The 21,067-nt window shown below is 39.3% G+C and overlaps 2 protein-coding genes across 2 annotated transcripts in view; one reads left to right on the top strand and one right to left on the bottom strand.

Moving 5' to 3' along the window:
- Positions 1-1,854: 1,854 nt before the first annotated feature.
- LOC129730534 (transport and Golgi organization protein 6) lies at positions 1,855-5,407 on the top strand. Its single transcript, XM_055689931.1, has 4 exons — positions 1,855-2,139; positions 2,194-3,611; positions 3,664-4,551; positions 4,616-5,407. Exons 1-4 carry the CDS (start codon positions 2,082-2,084, stop codon positions 4,985-4,987), a joined length of 2,736 nt encoding a protein of 911 aa, XP_055545906.1. The 5' UTR covers positions 1,855-2,081; the 3' UTR covers positions 4,988-5,407.
- LOC129730536 (uncharacterized) overlaps positions 4,977-21,067 on the bottom strand; it is a 116,331-nt gene continuing 100,240 nt past the window's right edge. The window contains exons 2-4 of the mRNA XM_055689934.1: positions 6,824-7,037; positions 6,587-6,765; positions 4,977-6,526 (exon numbers count right to left, since the gene is read on the bottom strand). Coding sequence (XP_055545909.1) covers positions 5,574-6,526; positions 6,587-6,765; positions 6,824-7,037 — 1,346 coding nt within the window. The 3' untranslated portion in view covers positions 4,977-5,573. The remainder of the gene's footprint in view (positions 6,527-6,586; positions 6,766-6,823; positions 7,038-21,067) is intronic.

Raw genomic sequence — 21,067 nt, forward strand, 5'->3', positions numbered from 1 at the left:
TAACAGTAATTGAATTGAAATAACATACTGACTTTTTTCTGTTTGGTATATTTTTTATCATTCGATACAATTTTCTATTTTTATGTGCATATACGTTTCGCTTTTTGAAATATCTCACAAACCGGATAAAAAAATGATCGATTTTTAGACAGAAGACAGTGAGTATCAAAAGGCGTTTATTCAACCAGTTTGTTCAGTGTTTAATTGATAGCTATTTTTTAAATTGAAATAGCGCTTAACCAGCCAACAGTTAAATAATGGCGTGGAGTATTTCACAAGCTTTTTTAAACCTGAATTTATTGCTTGTTCAGCTGATAAATCAACCTGACCGTTGTGACAATCCGTTTGTATGCAGGCTTTTTTCAGCTACTTTAAAATTTTTAGCTGTTTTATTCAGCCCAATGGGGATATTATAAAAACACATCATTTGCAATTAGAAGTATAGTTCTAGCTATTTTGGTTATTGATTTATTGCGGGTTTTATTTTTAAAGTGCGCAAGTATGCGCAGCCGATTTAAGTGGCTTTCAGTAGTATGATTGAGCACCTTTCATTCAATAGACGTGGAACATTGTGTAACTTTTGGGAAAAATGCGAAATCAAATTTATATTTGTAATTTTTTTTACCATCTGAAAAGCGACAGAATGACAAAAGTAATGATATCAACAAAAACAAACATTATTCATTTCGTTTTTTTCTGGTACACGTTGCGCCATAGTACTCCGTACCTCGTCGTGTCCCACTGCTTGACAAATAATGAACAAAATGAATTTTCTTTTTCTCGGCTTTATCGAGTCCCAAAGAAAATCCCATAAGGAACTGTCGAAAAGTTATTTAAAAAAATCAATGCAGCGTTTTTCGAGTAGGAACGAGACAAATGCAGGGCTGCGCAGGTACACTGCCTTAAAAAACAACTCAAACAGTGATTTTATTCAGAGTGTGGTACAATTCGAGTAATTCATTTTGTACCAACTTTTTTAGAAGATTTCTTCCTGGGTGTTACGTATGTCTTATGTATGTGCCGTAACACTCAGAAATTTGCGGCAATTTGACAGTTAGCCCATACATTTTCTGTCGAATAAACGTCAACGCAACGCAAACGTATCTATTGTGCTTGGGCCTTAAGCGCGTGTTACGCACAATTTTTCCAACAATTTTTTGCCTTTATTAATGTTTTAATTTCTTTTTTTTAGCTCTGCTACATAATCATTAAATTATTTTAATCGACATTTCCGGAGTGGTTCGCGATTACGGCGCAACTAACAAAATGTAAACAAATGGTTTTATTACACTATTGGTTTCGAAAAGACTTACGAAATTAATGGCAAGAATCCTTTCTTTTGTATAAATCGATAAAATTATTTAAATCAAGCTTCTAGTGAAGGGCGATAAAGCAGTTTACCCAAAACAAAAGATACTTTGGAACTTGGCCCTCTACATTATTTTTAAGCAACGGGATTATTTGCGAAATATTTCGTAAACAGGCGACAGTAAAGGGCGGATCAATTTTTGTTTTTAAAATAAAGGCGCAACTGAAGAAAAAGTAAAAACAAGGCGAAAGAAAGATGGGCGTATCTCGTTGTCAGAATGCTTCAAGGCTCATTAAAAAAAGGTTAGAAGAAAAGCGCAGATTTAAGCCATAAATGCACAAATTTATCGTAGTATTGTTAGGAAACTATAAGCCAGGTTGATTTTACGTCGATTTTTGGTATTGATGTCTATCTTTTGCCAGTTGCGCCCTTATCGCAAATCACTCCGGAATTATTAAATATGAGGATCGAAAACTGAGTAAAGGTTACTCAATCGATAAGTTATTATTTACAAGCGTGCATAGCTTAATTGCGTTTCGTCTTTTATGTTGGAGTCATGTATTTGTTTTTGTTCATTCATGCGGTTGACTTCGTTACGGCTCGTGCATGGGAACACCGTTACCTGTCCAACCAAAACAAAGAGAAGAAGAAGAAGTGCATGTGAACAAATTTTGTGTAGTATTCATAATTCCTAGCTTGAAATAAAGTGTTGAGATAACCGCAATCGAAAAACGTCAATTGTGCAAAGAATGTTATAAGTTTAATTCTGAACATGCCTTCAAAAAATATTAGTAAAGTTGTCAGCGATCTTGCGGCTGCTGATATAAAAGGTAAGTGCGATAGCTCATGTACCATACCACTTGTAATATTTCTATATTTCTCAGACTTATCAATTCTCGGACTGCGAGAGATTCTGCTTCCCGCAGCAGACGACTTGAGCACAATCGGAAGTGACACCGCAGATCCACTGTGGAAACTCTCCACTCAGTACTTATACATACAACAACGCTTCCTCGAAACCTGTGTGATTCAGACCAGCACACAAGAGAATGATTTGATCAACCTGCCCGAACAAGCCATCTTCCTGGTTGCGGTGGACCGCATTCGCCAATTCACACTAAACCTCTATCTGCCGAAAGTGCTGCGTGGTCTAACCTCAACTGAACTGCGACTGGTCGTACAGTTGGAACCGGCAGTACGAAAGCAAAGGTTGCGCCACTGTCTAGAAGCTTTCCGAAAGCTGTTCCGAACAAAGGTTATTGCTTTGCAAGGCAAACTGGAAAATTGTATTGTAGACTATGTAGCTGGCGTTTTTGGATTCCGTTTCATGGAGGGTGCGTTGCAAACTGATGAATTGTTACGAAGCTTTAGTCAGTTTCCATTGGAAATTTTGTTTAGAAGCGTGATGGTAATCAAAGGAGTACCGAATCTGCCACCTGAAATTGCGAAGCAAGTTCATCTCGAACTGTTCAGATTGACCGGCGAAGCCAGTGGCTTCCCGGTGCTATGCAAAACTTTGCTGTGCAACGTTTCTTCTGATGAATCTCCTGCTTGGAAGAAGAACGAAATAATTGGAAAAATTGTTGCAAGTAAAGGTCACTCGAAGAAGTTCTATCGTCAAGTTTTGCAAGACTGTTTTAGCTTCTACGAGGCGGCCCTCTTCGGTGATGGAAAGCAAGAGGATTTAGGTTATGCCAGCACTTGTGTCGAATGTTTGAAGCAGATTCATCAGCTGCCTCCGGCGTACGAAGAACTACGCGTCACTATTAGAGAGTACTTTCTGGGCAGATTCAGTCAGTTGGTGAGACCAAGTGAAGTGCTTAGTGGAACGATCCTGTTCGAGCGGTCGCAGTTGATGGGTGCACTATATGTTAATTATATGGCGTTCAGTGGATCGTCCTGTACGTCGCTGAATTCGGCTATTCTAGTACCGCTGGCGCGAGTCTTCCTAGAGTTGTACGCGATGATTCCCGATGGGTTCGAAGAGCGCCAGTATCTTCAAACGCTGATAGTTTTCTGCTTAGCGAACCGTGAGAAAGAAGAGCTGGAGAGAATTTTGGATGCGTTGTTGGTCGGTACGAAACACCAAGAACCGTTGGAACGACTTAATGCACGAGTTTATCTGAAAGCTGAAGAAGCTTGCGGTGGTACTTACACGCTACAGATTGGACCTGAACGGGTTTTAACCGATCAGGAAAGCTTGGGGCCTGTACTGGTAGGAATTCTAAAGAATGCAAATCGGAATCTGCTCATTTATGATGTGTTTGTTACACTGCTCAAGATTCTTGATAGGATAGGAACGGTAAGTAAATTCACATTTTTTTTTGTCCTGAAATTAAAATCTCCATTCACAGGATGACTCAAGCGAAATTCTCCTCGTCGCGGAAGAACAGGATGATGCCACATGTAAATTGTTCATCCAGAAATACGAAGTAATACAAGCTCTAATGGAATTGGTCAACCACAAGCAGTTTCACAGTCAACTGTATGAAAATCCAGCCGAAATTCTGGCGTTCATCAAATCTCTGCTAGAGAGAAGTCTGGAGAAAGCACAAACCAAAGACGATCTGTTGACGGTCGTCTTATCGTTATTTCAAGAATATCTACAACGACTGAACACCCGGGATGATGTTCAGGAAATTTTCCGCCTCCTGCTGCGATTACGAGCTTCCGATTGGTGCAGCCCCCAGTTGAAGTCACAAATCGATGTGATCTGCCAGGAAGGTGCTAGCTCAAATCGACAAAACGACAGCTCAGAAATGTCACCCTATCAAAATGCGCTAAGTCTCTGCTCCGACAGGGAACCCTACTGCAAGGTGTACGGGACAACTCTGATGCTGCGGTTACTGAAAGAGCGTGACAAACAGACTTTGGCAAACAAGAATACGATCCTTATTTTGGCCTTGAACAATCTTCGCAATGTGGAAAGCTATGCCTTTCTAAATTCGGTCCGTTTGTTGGTGGCACTTTGTGACCGCCTGGAGACGGAAACGTTGGAAGCACTTGTCAAGGAGTATCAATCGAGAGATAATGATGTGGACTATCGGCTGAAGATTGGGGAAGCGCTTTTGAAAACAGTCGAAGCAGTGGGACCGATTGCCTACCGGCACCGCGACTTGCTGCTCAATTGTTTTCTGCACGGCTGCCGAAGTCTGGAGGATGAGTTTCGGTATTCCAGTTTGGCGAACTTGGGAAACGTATGTCGAATTCTATCCTTTCAAGTGCATCATTTCTTCTATGAGGTAAGTGCATGAACTGAGGACTAAACAGAACTAGTTTTAACGTAAATTCATCATTCCCGAACAGATGTTTTTGTTAATTAAATCTGTCATCGAAACGGATCGCTACCTACCTGCGCGAAGAGCCGCTATTCTTGTGCTTTCCCAGCTGATGGAGGGAATGGACAATCTACTAACCTTCCAGGATTATTTGCTGGCAGTATATCGCTTCCTGAAGCTGATCATCCAAACCGAACAGGATGACGTTACCCGACTCCAGGCAGCCGTTGCCTTGGATCATCTGAAGGCGAAAACCAATGAGTTTCTTGATGTCACCAATCAGACCGGGCAGCTAGAAAAGGAAATTCGGATATTTGGTATCAAAGAGCAGCAAGCTGACGAGCGTCGTCACGTGACAACCCGGGATAGTGATAATATTCTGAAGAAACTACTAGAATAAAATGAGTTTTATTACAGTCATTTGAATGAGTGAATGATTATGTTCATCTCAGCATTAAGTCGAAATTACTGTAAACGTATGATAAACCATTTGAAAATGGAAGCTACTATCGGCTTATTTATCCCGAACTAAGCCTGTTTCATTTTGCCTTATCGCATTGCCTGCATCGGTAAGTACACCTAAAATATCTAAATCTTAATCTGAAACGTGAGGTTCTAGCGATAGTTTTCAATCGAGGGCGAACAACCGCAATATGCTTAGTCGTTTTCCGAGGAATTGAAATTGGTGCGCCTCAAATCGGTATTGATGAAATTGAAACAAAGTTCAAAAGAAGAGCTGAGCAAGGAGCTTTGAAGGCGAGAATTTCAACGAAACAAAAAAGCATATTTCACTCGTCGTGATGGGAGAAACCTCACATTCAACTAGAAAATTAAAACTTACTCTTAACGTTTCCAGTCATGATTGTGTTTAAGATAAAATTAACCTTACTGTAAACCTACTGTTATCACTTACCATCGACAGACACCCGCTGTTACTCCGGAAGAGGAACCAGAGAAAGGGTGCTCACCTTTTCACCACCATAACCCTAGAACGATGCCATTCGATTCGGGGGTCGCTGCTCGCGCTGGTGCTGGTGATGCTGCTGGATTATTCGCTGCTTTTTGAACTCTTTCTGTAGCACGTACACAAAGGCACCAATCATTATCACAGCCAAACAGGCGGAGATCAGCAGACTGGTAATGTCCATCGTTCGACTGCTGACATCGTTGTCATCGCTGGACGCTCTGGCACTGTATCGTTCCTGTCCACTGTTTCCTGTACCGCTCGTCGCAGCTCCGCTGCCCACATCGTCATTCATCACAGTGGGAACCTTGCTCTCGAATAATCTCGCATACTTGGCATCCCGGTATGCATCCGTCTTGTCCGAGCGCCGACGGTTTGTCTTCTTATCCGTTATCTCATTCTCTTTGGAGCTGATTTCATGTTTCGGTGTCTTTTCCGTTGCATTCGCCACTATTACGCTCTGCTTGATCAGGTCCTTCTCCTGAACTTCCTTCACCTGTGCTGGCAAAATATCCTCGACTTCTTCCTCGTCGGAAGTCTTCAACACCAAACCAGTTTTGTCGACCATATTGAACTGCCGGACGCGACCGTTTCTTCCGGTGGCAGGCCACCAATCGCTAGCCGGAGCGGGGGCCGCTCCACCCTTTCCCTTGCCTGGCAGTGCCAGGCGGGCACGCACAGTCAAAGTGTCCGGCTGGAAGGTACAAACCACCACAAATCTGCGCGTGCTGTGAGTCAAAATGCCCAAATTCTCCTGCACGGTGATGTAGGTTTCCACCGTCAAATCCGCAGGACTAACCCGGCTGCCACATTTTTCATGCTCAATTCTTAGAACGTAACTTTCCTGTGGGCTGTTGGCGTCTCCCTGAATGCCACATTGACCATTCTCGGAACCAATGCGACCACCAAAGTGTGGACCCGTTTCAACTTCGATCTCCGATGCGTGCGGTAGACATTGCGTGGCGTGAGCCGAAACTAAAATTAATTTGATTTCAATTAGTTGAAACGAAACAATCGAAGAAAAAAACAACTTACATCCTTTCGTTGGAATTATGACCGTCTGTCCTGGACTGATACCATCCATTTCGTCTCCACTGTGCCCCGATCGCCCGCTAGCACGCTGATCTCCTCGTTTAACCTGTGGTTTCACGTGGAACGAATACTTGGTGGCCATTCGGAGATTTTTTACCGTCATCGTGTACTGCTTGCTGCTCCTACAAAAAATTTAAATACTAAACAATTTCCTGACGCCGCTTCATAAGCTAAACTTACCCGCTGTCATCGGAATTGTCGGTAAGAATCTTTGAACGACACCGATGGGGACCCCAGTTTTGCAGCTCGCAGTAGTAAACGTTAAAGGAACGTCCCTGGCGGCCGCCATAGTGGCCGTGATGTATATCCTCTTCTTCGTCGCTGTTCCACGCCTCGACTTCCCAGGTTAAGTTGACCGACTTGTAGTCCGGTTCGCCGGAAAGGGATCGGATTTCTGCAACAAAACGAAAGACGGTAATGTAATTGTAGTTTTTTTTTTTTTGCTTGATAAAATTAAATAATCATATCAATCCTACTTTTCAATCAAAATTAGAAGCTATCGCATACGGAGAAAAACCAGGGGTTGAAAACTTCGGTGGTAAATTTTAATTTTACGAGCGGTAATCCTGAGTAGGCGGAAACTACAAGAGTTACCGTAAGGCGTCCTAATTCTGCGCGGTTCTTAATTCTGCGCACTTCGTATTAAAATGTTAAAATTATAAATTGAAAGCAGATTTTCAAAAATGAAGTTTGGAAGTGATTTCCTATACATTAACTGTTAACTTTCTGCTTATATTTCCTTTCTTACTAAAAGGCATCAACATTTTGGTGCGAAGTGCGCAGAGTTAGGAGCCGCGCAGAATTAGGACGTCTCACGGTATATTGAATATTTGGGGACAAATCTATTTTATTGCACATTGTATTACTGAACAATAAAATAATGCAAACAGAGTAGGTACCATAAATTTTCCGGAACTTAGAAATTTTTGAGCTGGAGAACTTTTTTACCTCGAAAATTTCGTCAAGTCCCAGAAAATGGATTGTTCTTCGAAAAAAAAAATTTTTTTTTGAAGTAACGTCAACCAAACTTAAGAAGTTGGACGCGCAACGAGCGATCTGTATCCGAATCATCGTTTGTTTTTCTTCTTCGCAGTAGAAGCGTGCTGGACCCATAACCTATTGAGGTGTAATACTCCAATGTCGGGGACGTTGAAGAAGCTTGATGGTTGTCGTTTGGTTAGATTCATTATATGTCTTATACGGTTAACGGTTCGATTGGTAGCGATTAAAAAGTGATGCTTCATAAATTTTGACTGCATTGATGGAATTTGTTGGTGATCACTCTCTTTTATGAGTCTTTTCTATTTTCGTCATATAATATGTTGCTCGTTCGTCTGTGTGTTTTCTCTGATTCTGATTATTCCCGTCTCACAGTCCTTCTCAGTTGTTGTTTTTTGATTTTAGCATACCATTTTCGATTTTAGTTTGAATCGACTACCTATCTTTTTTTTATTTCCTCGAAATGAGTTTCAAAGTTTCAAACTAATGTTCATGTTCTTACTGATTTTTTTTTTCATCTTTGATTTTATATTATCTCTTGTAGACTGTTTCTGTTCAACTTCGTTTTGCTTGATATATTAAAATCTTATACTTGCTCGTTTTTCACTGTCACTTTTTTTCTGTTGTTTTTTGTTCTCTTTTTTTATTTTTTTCGTTTTTCTCGATATCCTTTTGCGATTTTTTTATATCTCGTTCGACTATTGTTTGATCGTTTTCTGATAATGAAATTGTGCTCCTGTTATTTTTCATTTAACTTTTATTTCTCATATTATTTCTTTGTTTATTTATTTTTGTATTTTGAACACTTTGTTATAAACTCTTTTTCAAACGCTTTCACCAAATTTAAATCTCCAAAAATTATTCGTGGTGAGGAGTTCTACTATATCATAGAGCAGTCGTTGCTCGACCTATGAATATATATTGAGGCAATGAAAAAGGTTCTTTACATTGTATTGCCATTTGATACGCGACAATCCTGATGACTGGAACTTCCACTGTAAAATAGAGATTGAATTTTTCATCTCAGCAAATGACTCAGCCATCGAAGGATATGATCACTGCAAGAAGGGGCCAATAAACGGTAAAGTGCTTCAAAAATTTTTTAAAATCCAGTTACAATATCTGAACTTTCTGGTTGAATCTTCGACAAAAAAGGTGGAATAGTTGGCTTTTTTATGTTCCCGAAGAAGTTTGCTTCGGATTTTCAACAGCACACTTTTGCCTTGAAGTATTCGTCATTTTCGACCTACTTTATTCTCTCCTAGGATGTTTAGGTGAAGAGAGGTTATTTCTCTTCCTAGACATTCCGATTCAACAAACGAAGGTTCCTCAACTGAATTGGCAGAATCGGACTCATCGGATGGTAATAGCTTTTATTCCTTTGTTGAGCAATGCAATTTGTTGCAATCTTTGTATCTTTGTCTTCAGCAGAACCTTGACGAGTTTGATCGTCACCGAGAGAGTCGGTGACCACACCATCAATCTCCACAACGCGAGCTGGATTATACACGTGGTACCATCACGTAAATCAGCAATCTGATTTGCTTGCTTGCGGCTTGACACCGAAACACGCAGCTTATTCGGGCGGATTATGGTGATCTCGGTTAAGATCGAAAACCATTCTATAAAATCCCTCGAAAATTGCAGTGTATTCAACGTATTTCCTTTGAGCCGAAAGAACACAACACACGGTCTCGCCGATCCTTGTGGATACAGCTTCATACAATGGATCAGCTCTTGAGACGCTTCTGTAGCGATTCTCGGAGTCTTGCATCTAGGAGGATTAGATGGGGAAACAAGTGAGATTCTACCGCCGGAATTAACAAATCATTCTCTTTGTCAAACCGCCGTCGAAGCTACTTCTGAAAAACAACATTTTCGTACATTTAAATTAGACAGAATTGACACACTTTTGAATTACTTTTTCATACTTTCCGACCACTGTCATTCCATTCTTGGCTACATCGATAGTGGGAGCATCTTTCATTTTCCGCATAAAGCACATATAATTTGAATTTTTCATTAGATGATCACTGCATTCTGTGTCTAGGCAAAACTGGATTTTCCCGGTTTCAGATTTTTTTCTGGTCACCATTTAGCATGACCGCTACTGCTTTCTAAAGCATTTCCTTCTGGTTTCTTCGAACGACAGTTTTTCTGTATGTGCTCGATCTTACCATAACGATAGCACTTGCCGGTAAACTGCTACTTCTTTCTACCTCCGACGAGTCCCGCACCACTCAGATCATTCTGGTGGTCTGTTTTTTTTTTTCTCTCTTCGGTCAACAGCCGCTGTATGACCATCCTTCTCCTCTTATCGAGGGCCGTCACCCGGGGATCATAGCTGTCGTATAAGGTTAAGAATAGTTGAGCAATTAATTCACCTTCTTCCTTTTCCACTCCTGTGGTCTTGAATTGCCGGACAAGATCATTTACTGCTCGGAAATGGACTCGCATGGAGATTCCTTCCTTCTTCCGTAATCGTGCCATCTGCTTCATTGGCAACCTTCAACTTGTAACGGATTTTTTCACATAGGTTTCTTGATGAACCTTCCACATTTCAGCTGCCGTTTGCTTTTGGTGAACAAATTTTAAGATTTCATCCGTTGTGAATCTAATCAGAATTGACTCGGTCTTGGCCTGCCGCCTAAGCTGGTTCTGTTTGCAATATACCTCCAACATTACGTCTCTTCCATGAGTGCTTATCAACTTTTCAAGACCTACTTCTTTAAAAACAATCAAGGATGGAAAAAATCGCTCACTCGGAGAATCACTTCCGATTTTTTATTGCATGGAATCGTTTTGTTAATTTTCACTTATCAACAATGATACGGCTGCTTAGTTACATAAATGAAAAAGAATCGTTACTGATAATTTCAGGAGAATCAATACTGAAAATGTTCGTTTCCTGAAGACGAAAATTCTCTCACCGATTTTTTTCCAGTCAAATAGTTTTAAGCTGCATTTTTTGCAATACATTCAACCTTGAATACTCTACAGATTTGTTTCACAATGATATAAAATTGGACTCATGAAGTATAAAATATAGAAAGTATCAAACTAGTCTCTCGATAAATCTCTAATGTATTTCTTGGTTGAAACCTCCAAACTATAAGGCAATTCAAATCTCAATCTTGCATGTACTTCATGTAGGGTAGCGAATGGCTTCGTCAGTGGTTTCCTTCGGCAGGTTTTCTACAGCGATCTTATGTAAGAACTTGCCGAAGAAAACCACTGCCGACGCCGTTCACCATCCTATATTATATGAAAGCTTGCATGTAATATACTTGAATACATGCTTCCTTGAAATCAGTTTGATTCTGTTCTTCTATTTCTAGAAGACAACACCCCGTAGAACATATAAAATTAGCTTTTCGGTTTGCGCGTGTTGTACCTATCTACACGTGTGAAAAAAAACGAAACAAACAAATCAAAGTAATCGTGAGTGAAAATTTTTCACCACATATCCTTTTGAAATTATCGAAAGCGATAGAGAATCAGTTTGGACTACTGATTAATTATCACTTGAACGATTTTTCCCATCCTTGCTCGTAATGTAAACTTAACAATGAGAAGGGGGGGAATCGCCCAATCATTTTTCATCTGCAGCTCAAATCACCCTACGTCCTCCCTAGTCATCATCCCTTGTCCGATTGAGCTGAAATATTGTATGAGGGCATTCTTCGAGAAGACGAAACTCTTGAGCCCTACCGCTATACGAAATTCGAAGGTCAATTTTTTCCCATATATTCCAGAAACCGAATTTAGGGGGAAATTTGGATCTAGAGCTCTATGGCAATATTTGAGTGAAACTCTCTTCTACAAAGTTGTTACATATGATAAAGCGCTTATTGAAAAATTATTAAATATTAAAGAACCCAAATTTTCGAAGAAATCAACTTTTTTTATTTTTTTTGATAAAGCAAAAAGTGGTTCTACAACGTTATACCTCCGTTAATTTGAGGAAACCTTGTAGAATTTTTTTTCTCTATCTTTGGAAATAACCTATTTAAATTAAAAACGAAAAACATATTTTTTGCTCTAACTTTTTTATTTCAATTTCACATCAAAACACATTCAAAGTCGCAGAAAGTCGATTTTAAAAAACAATTTTTTTCTGGATAACATCAGATCGCGACGTTTTAGACGTTATTTTTTCTTAGACATTTGGCATAAACATATTCAATTTCGACGATTCCATGAACTAGAGTAGGAAACATATTCTAAGCAGTTTAACGAGTCGTCTGTGTATTGAGACGAAATACCCGAAATGTGAAGGGTGAAATAAAAACATAAGTACAGTCATACCTCGATATAGGGCAACCTCGATATAACGTAACTTTTTAAAATGTATTGAAATTGAAAATAAATGATACAGCAACTGTTTTTGGGCTATAAATTGCTTCAGAAAAATGTTTGTGGTAAGTTTTGAAACCAATGAATATACAAAAACCAAAAAAACGTGTACATTCGTGGTGGTGATGTTATTTTTGGCCTACAAAAAGCAAGGTTTTTTCTAGTGTAAAACAGTATTTTATAACGATTTTTCTGCAAATATCTGTACTCAGACTATTAACCAACAGAAATCATCAAAGGTTAGTAATAGTTCAAATGATTTTCTTGATATATTTAGGTATTTTCAATAATTTGTCTGTGCGGGTGAAATGGACAGCCCATGGTGATGATCAAAAAAATTGTGTTAATTTCCATTGAAAAATCTAGATGCTTCGTGTTTATATAAAAAAACGCAAAAGTAAACTCGGACCGATGAACAGATGACCGCGGTTAAACGTACCGTTGAATGCGGAATGTCCGTAAAAAAGCTTCCGCCATTTCTCAGTTTCTTGCGGATAAGGTCATATATTGTTATCAATTCTACGACAAACGGTTAAAATTGAACTGTTGGTGAATGCATAAGTGTGTTACCTGTCGTGGAACAACATTTTACTATCTGTGAAGGGATAATTAATGTTCACGCCTGAAGTGTTCATATAACCACCTCCCCACACATTCATTTTACCCACACGTGTCCATTTTACCCCCAAAAAACTGCTTTCGAAAATGCTCATGAAAACTACGAAAAATACTATATTTGAGTACTTCTTCTTATTTTTTGTATCAACTATTAGTGGCTTGGTTGATGTGCGCTATCGACTCATAGTTGTAGTGTTAAACTGTGGAGGAAATTGGGAAATGGCTCAGGGTGTCCATTTTATCACACCTTCCCCCAGGTGATGGGAAATAGGTTTTCACGCATCCTTCAGTAACAATTCAACCTCTTACATCAAAAATGTTTTCTGCTTGTTTAAATTTTCTATAAAGGGGCATAAGAATGGTTTAAAAATACTGATAGGTGATGGGAAATAGGTTTTCACGCATCTTTGAGTGACCTCTTGTATCAATTGAAATAGTTAAAGAGGTTTTTTATAAGAAACGACAGCAGAGTTAGCGTAGAATACGAAAGCCTGTCTTATGTCAATGTATTTCTTGGAATTGGTTTGGAAATACACTCAATTGAGGTTCATTAATTCAATAGTCTCTTTGCTCCAGATGGCGTTTACCTCTGTAGCCGACACCGCGGTTTCACTCGCTGCCGTATCCGAAACAAGAATGAAATTGAATTGTTTTGAGGCTGTTTTTTGCATAAAGTTGCACTAAGATATTTTAATTTAGGTAGTGGCTACGAAGAGGCTATAGACAAGGGCAAATAGTGTCCCCATCTACAGTATAACAGTTCAAATGACAATTTTCTGCATTTTACGATAGCGTAGATAATTTTACAACTGATTGCTGCAAATAGTAAGACTTGCGCGAAAAATTTTGTGATTCAGGCTCACTAGCTCAGAAATTCTTCAGATAAACTTTGAGGCTTAGCTGAAGTTAAATGTGTTTGTTAATGCCATTTATTGACAACTGAATAATTTTTTTCAACATGGCAAATTTTTTATTTAGTTTTGAATGATACAGTGATAATTAAATTCAACATGAGGTGATTTATTTGCATTTATATAAAAAACATTTATCGCTATACTACTAGCCACGTACATTATATAGCAAGCCACACAAGCTATAGACATGCACAGATACGCTAGACATGCACACGCTATATAGCAAACCACGCACGCTATATAGCAAGCCAACACACGCTATAAACATACACACACGCTATACAGCTAGCCACGTACGCTATTTAGCAAGCCACAGACGCTAGCCACACACATTATATAGCTTGATAGCTAGCGACACACGCTACAGATATTTACACATGTTATGTGCACACACCCTATACATTTATACATACGCTGGATGATGGTGGCTTCTCAAACCACCTGGCGGTGCGAGTCTCTTTCAGTTTCGGGTTGTATTCACCCAACGATATCTGAATTGGATTGGATCTGGTGGGGTCCAACTCAGATCGAAGGGAAGCTGAACTGAAAGAGGTAGGAACTGCAGCTAACCACTAACACCGCCGCTGTTGCCCGCTGCTGATCCACTTCGCCTTCTGCCATCGATGTTGATGTCCGCTGCTGCTAGTAAACTGATTTGCTTGAGGAGAAACAGTCTCTTATATAGCCCAAAGAGTGCATTCTCGGCTAACTAGGTACTCCATTCTGTCGTCCTTTTTAAGGAAAGGCAGCAAGCGACCAATCAAAAGTCGACATTTGTGTTTCGACAATGTTCAACAATTTCCAATATTACAATAGTTTGAACAATATGATGATATGATGAATGATTTTCCAATCGATTGCTGCAAAAATGTCAGAAATCAGTTGGAAACTGACTGAGTTTAAAACGTTTAAAATTGGACAATTTTCGTGACGCTCTCGATGTTTTCGGTTTTGAAATTGGATCCCTCTATTGAAATTGGGTTCCTGTAATTGTTGCCGTAAGACGTATTCTACGTCAGAAAAAAATTTTTTGCTTCTGAAAATATTTCTAAATGGGCATGAGAAAGGTTTAAAAATACTGATAGGTTGTGGAAAATAGGTTTTCGCGCATTTTTAAGTAACCATTAACATTCTTGCATAAATTTAAAAAAAAAATTCCTCCGATAAAACGTAATTCGATATAACGTAACGAAAATAAAAATAAAGTTGCCTTATATAAAGGTATGACTGTATAACAATTTGTTCTCCATCTTTTTCTCTGTCAGCACTTCTTTTCAGATTGTAAAAAATGATTTAGCAAACTTAAACAAAAATCAATTAAAGTTTCTGATCGAGGGATACTATTCCAAGCAGTTTGCTTCTGTTTTGCAGGCGATTTGTTCAGCACCCGAATGGCTGCAATTTTAGATGATTTTTTGACGTAGAACTACGTTTTTCTTTAGCCTACCACATAGGGATGTAATTAAGAAAACTATTAACGAAAAGGGGACGAAATATGTCCCTTTTTAAATGCTTATAAATCGGTTTGTTTTCAACCGATTTCCTTCATTTTTGCAGCAATTGTTTGGAAAATTATACACGCATCCACCCAGAAAATTGTTGATTGATTATGCAAACTATTGTACTATTAATAATTGTCAAGCCTTGTTTAAACGAAAACTACGTCCTCTGATTGGTCGTTATATGATTGCTTCCCAAGCACGGTCGACAGAATCATATACCTTGCAATTGAAAACATGCTATTTGGCCTATATAAGAGCCTGTTTCAGCCGAAGCCGCTCATAATAGTTCTGGACAGCGACAAGTTGTCAACAGCAGTCGCCCTTCCTTAGCAGCAGCACTAGCCCTGTGGTTGGTCACCACGTCTCAGGAGCAGCGCGGTTCTTTTCAGCGTGTGTCGCCAGACTGCCATTTTTCCCCCGTGTTAGGGCAGCATGAAGATCGTCATCACCAATTCCAATTATGAACAGCAAAATACCTTTTTCCAAGGCAAATAAACAAGTCATTGAAAATTAATAATTTTTGACAACGTAAGCAAGCATTCTGTGCGGATTCTAGCAGTTACATCTGTCGCGGCCGTCTAATTTACAGAAGGTGAAATAGCTTCCACAGTGTATGTTGTCCGTGTATCTTAACTCCCCCACTGTTGGGGCACAAAGGTTGCGATCAGCAACCGATTTTGAACAGCAAAATGCCTTTTTTCAAAGCAAATAAACAAGTAATTGAAGGGTGAAAATTTCCTAGCATCAACACAAGCAAACATTCTTCGCGGGATCCTAGCAATCAAATTCTGTTGTAGTTTATTTAGTTAATACCCCCACTGTTGGGACAGCACAAAGGCTGCGATCAACATAACCGATTTTGAATAACAAACTGCCCTGTTAGAACGCATTCACAAAGGCAGTTATTTCGAATATGCAGTACTGATATAAAGTCGATTCTATCAATCAACATGAACAGAATTTCGTCGTCTCTCAACTGCCAAGTTGCAACATGATGCAACACGCAACAACGAGCAAACGAAATCGCTTGATGTTACAAACCGCAATAAGATACGGGTTAAAACCGTTGCGTGTGTGAGAGCACCATCGGTGTTTATTCGCTGGAAACAAATATCAAATGCGAATTGTGGAATAATTCGTCTAAAGAATATTAGAGAATTAGACAACTGAACAGAAAGGTGTGGCCTATTACGTAGCACCCTTCGGCTATAAAAGAGTGTTTCTGGGAAAACTAGCTACATTCATTAGTCGGAAGGCGAACTGGATGAACCGTCCACAACGTTGACAGCAGTAGCAGTAGATATCGGCACTCAGCAGTTGAGCAGTAACAGACCATAGCCTTTTTCAAGGCAAATGAATAAGTCATTGAAAGTTAATAATTTTTGACAACGCAAGCAAGCATTCTGTATTGGATCCTAGCAATTTAAATCTGTCGCACCCGTCTAATTTACTGAATGTGAAATAGCTTCCACAGTGCATGTTGTCCGTGTATCTTAATTCCCCCACTGTTAGGGCAGCTCAAAGGTTGTTATCAGCAAACAATTTTGAACCGCAAAATGCTTTTTTCAAGGCAAATAAACAAATAATTGAATGTTAATAATTTTCTGGCATCAACACAAGCAGACATTCTGTGCGGGATGCAATCAAATTCTGTTGTAGTTGTCTAATTTTTACTTTATTTAGTAAACCCTCCACTGTAGGGACAGCGCAAAGGCTGCGATCAGCATGACCGACTTCGAATAACAAACTGCCCTGTTAGAACACATTCACAAAGACAGTTAGTTCGACTATTCAGAGCTAACATGAAGTCGATTCAATCAATCAGCATGAACAGAATTTCGTCGTCTCTCAACTGCCAAGTTGCAACATGATGCAACATGCAACAGCGAGCAAACGAAATCGCTTGATGTTACAAACCGCGATAAGATACGGGTTAAAACCGTTGCGTGTGTGAGAGCACCATCAGTGTTTATTCGCTGGAAACAAATATCGAATGCGAATTGTGGAATAATTCGTCTAAAGAATATTAGAGAATTAGACAACTGAACAGGCCTATTACGTAGCACCCTTCGGCTATAAAAGAGTGTTTCTGGGAAAACTAGCTACATTCATTAGTCGGAAGGTGAACTGGATGGACCGTCCACAACGTTGACAGCAGTAGCAGCAGATATCGGCACTCAGCAGTTGCAGTAACATACCATAGCAGCGGGTCGCGCCTGTGGCTGCCTTCAAATTAAGCACTTGCCCTGTGGTTGGTCACCATATCTCAGGAGCAGCGCGGTTTTTCTTGCTTCTCAGCGTGTGTCGTCAGACTGCCGTTGCCATCAGCAAATCCAATTTTGAGCAGAAAAATACTTTTCTCAAGGCAAATAAACAAATATTTGAAGGTTAGTAATTTTTTGACAACTCAAGCGAGTAATCTGTGCTGGATAGTAGCACTTTGAATCTGTAGCAGCCGTCTAATTTACAGAATGTGAAACAGCTTTTACAGCTCATGTTTTCAGTGTCTTTATTACCCCACTGTTGAGTAGAGATCCTCAGAGGGAGAGATACGCGATGAAAGAAACCGCTGATCTGGCAACTAGGTTTAACATAACAGAGGTGCCAGATCTCTTCCCAGAGCGCAATGTTCACTAACTTTTTTATTCGGCTCGTATAACTAATGGTGACGGTGGAAGTCCTGGGGAATAATAAAGTGTATCACAAAAACCGTGAAGGTGTGAAATTTTATGTTTATGTTTATTATTTATACTTTCATCATTATTCTGTAGACTATACAAAGGGTTTTTGAACCACCAGGTAAAAATCACTGTGATGAAGCAACTTTGGAGCCTTTTCAATTCATGTTTTAGCAATAAAACATGAAAAACGTGTGAAAATAAATATATTCTTTATCGACCCTTATTGCAATACCTATAAATGTGTTACCTTTCTTGTTCGTTTGGCTCGAATTTTGACATGTTCGTTTGGCTCACAACACTCTCTTCGCATATCTCTCCCTCTGAGTATTGCTACTGTTGAGGCAGCACAAAGCAAGCATTAGTAGACTTTGACTCAATGAAACACCCACAACAATGCATTTGTTAATAGTGTGCGTAGTTCTACGTCAGTTATGCGGTCGTGTCTTGGATACAACCTCCTACTTTTTTTATGAAGTTCAATGATCAGAACGAACACTCTAACTAACTGATCAATTAGTTAGAGTGTTCGTTCTAATCATTGAACTTCATCAAAATTCAGGAGATTCAGGGCCGTTACCTTCGACTGCTTAAAATGGGCGACACTGGTTAGTCCGTTCCTTATTCTACTACCTGTGCAGTTTTTAATCGGTCAATAAACTCATTGACCGTTCTGAGGCACGTAGGAAGGAACTTTTTTCGAGAAGACGAAACTTGAGCCCGACCGCTAAACGATAATCGAAGGTAATTTTTTTCACACATCTCATTGGTGAACTAGTCAACATGAATAACTGAAACCATAAAATACCCTTTTTATCAAAAAGGAACAACTGAACAAAGCTTCAGCAAAATCTGAAATAATCGATCAGCATCGAATTTCGAAGCAGCGAGGACTGCTTCACGCGCAAAACCTTTCTATGCTCAATCTCGCAGCTCCCGGTTCTCTAAATCAGGATTAAATTAAATTTCAACAGGGCCGGTACAGAGATGATTGATTATGGTACAAAAACAGCACGTTGAATTGGTATCGGTATCTTAGCGAAAATTTTTTAACATTGTGATGTGTAGCTAAAGAAATACTACAAGGTATACAACCCTAGGGGTTGTATGAAATGGTGACGTAGGACTAAATATACAATATATGCTAAACTAAATATTATTATATGCTGCGCTAAACTGTTCATAGGTAACACTACCGTTTGTTTTTGATAGTCGTTATTTTAAAACTAACGATGCATGAATACATGAAAATTTTACACTAGTAGTAGTTGCGAAAATTCTCATAACTCTTATCTTCAAGCATCTATAGTTCTGAAAAGAACCGATTCCATAATATTCAGTTAGAAATTCGTGCTACAGAACGCTGATAATAGCACCATGAATATTTTGTTGGCCGCGCATAAAATTTGCTCTCCGCTGTGCCCTCCAGTAGCTGTGCTAGCAAAATATCCTGCATCGAACGATGGTAAGTGTTGCTGCCGTATGCAAAATAAAGGTGTAACACAGTTCCGCAGTGCCTGGAAGTTGACTCGTATGCAGCTCTCGTTTCTCAATGTCGCGTACCTTTAACAGCTGCACTGCTCTCGCCTTTGTGTAACAAACTAAACTGAAGCTGAATTTTCTACACGCAGTCTTTTGTATCGAGTTCAGCGTAGATTTTTACCATTAAGGCGTGGCCACGTAGCTTATAGAAAGAAAGAGAAACAAACCAACACATCTTCAATACTACTGAGTGATTTTCATAAGCATCAAAAGAAAGTTTTTGCTTTCCCGATGCGAAAATCACTCTGGTTCTTAGATTAACTAATTTTCGTTGCTGATATTTGACTGATAACGGTGTTCGAGTGAACACAAACAAACAATTAAACCGGAAAATCACTCAATTTAGCAGTGAAAATTCTTGAAATGAGGGTTATATCTTGTGACAAACTATTCATAGGTAACACTACCGTTTATCTTTGGTGCGTCCTGGTCGTTATTGTAAAAATGATTATTTAGAAATAGATGAACATTTCACACTAGTAGTAGTTGTGAAAATTCTCATAACTCCTATCTTCATCATCTAATAGTTCTGAAAAGAACCGATTTCATAATCTTTAGCTCGAAATGTAGCTACAGAATGCTGATGATCACACCACCACCGGTAGCATCGAATATTTAGTTGGCCGCGTATAAAATTTGCTCTCCGCTGTGCCCTCCAGCAACTGTGCCAGCAAAATATCCTGCAGCGTACGATGGTTATTGTTGCTGCCGTATGCAAAATAAAGGTAACATGCTCCGCGGTGCCTGGAAGTTGACTCGTATGCAGCTCTCGTTTCTCAATGTCGCGAAGCTTTAACAGCTGCACCGCACTCGCTATTGTGGAACAAACTAAACTGAAGCTAATTTTTCCACACGCAGTCTTTTGTATCGAGTTCAGCGTAGATTTTTACCATTAAGGCGTGGCCACGCAGCTTAGACAAAGACAAACAAACCAAAACACTTTGTTGAGTCAAAATATGTAGGCAGTGGAATTTATTTCGTCCATGTTATTGTTATCTGTGCTTGGGAAGCAAGCCAAGAACAAGGGAAATGTATGGGAAAGCTTGACCTTGGAACTTTTCACCTTTTTCCACCACAACAACATTGAACATAATATCAAAAAATTGTTACACATTTTATCTATCCACCGACACATAAATGACTAAGATGCATTAAGTCGTTCGCTTGCTATAACCGTTTGAAATCTGACGCAACATTTGCCAGTTTCATTTTCATTTTCACAAAGTGTAATCTAGTATAGAAAACAAAGACGTAGTCCTACGTCAAAACGCTCAAAAACAGGTTCTGAAATTTTAATCAAACAAAACATTTTTTTAATATAGAAATTTTATTCATCAGTTACATTTTTGAAACAGTAATCAGAAGAACTGATACCATAAATTGACCTTTTCATCGAAAAGGAACAATTGTTTAAAGTTTCAGCGAATTAATAGAGCAGAGGTTAGAGGTTATGTACACGCCCGACATAAGTTCCGATCAAAGCGCTCGGGGATATTACGTCACAGAGTTTTTTTTTGGAAATTGAAGTGCATTCATTTCTTTCAAGTCTTGTAAAACCGTTTTACTCACTAAAATCATGTGAAATTTTACCATGGAAGATACGGAAGGACAAACTTCCAGTTAGCATGCATAGTTTCTCGCGGCATGAACAAATCCGAAAATAGTTGGCTTAATTTTGTGGGTGTCTATTGTCGGTTGATGCAAAGTTTGTGTGTTCCCAGCACTTCAAACCAGAGGACTTCGAATCCCGGTTACTTGTTGGTCATCGACCGTATCTCGTTAAAAATTGTAAAACAATAATCAATTTAAACACTT

Source organism: Wyeomyia smithii, chromosome 3 (assembly GCF_029784165.1).
Source record: "Wyeomyia smithii strain HCP4-BCI-WySm-NY-G18 chromosome 3, ASM2978416v1, whole genome shotgun sequence".
Taxonomy (NCBI): domain Eukaryota; kingdom Metazoa; phylum Arthropoda; class Insecta; order Diptera; family Culicidae; genus Wyeomyia; species Wyeomyia smithii.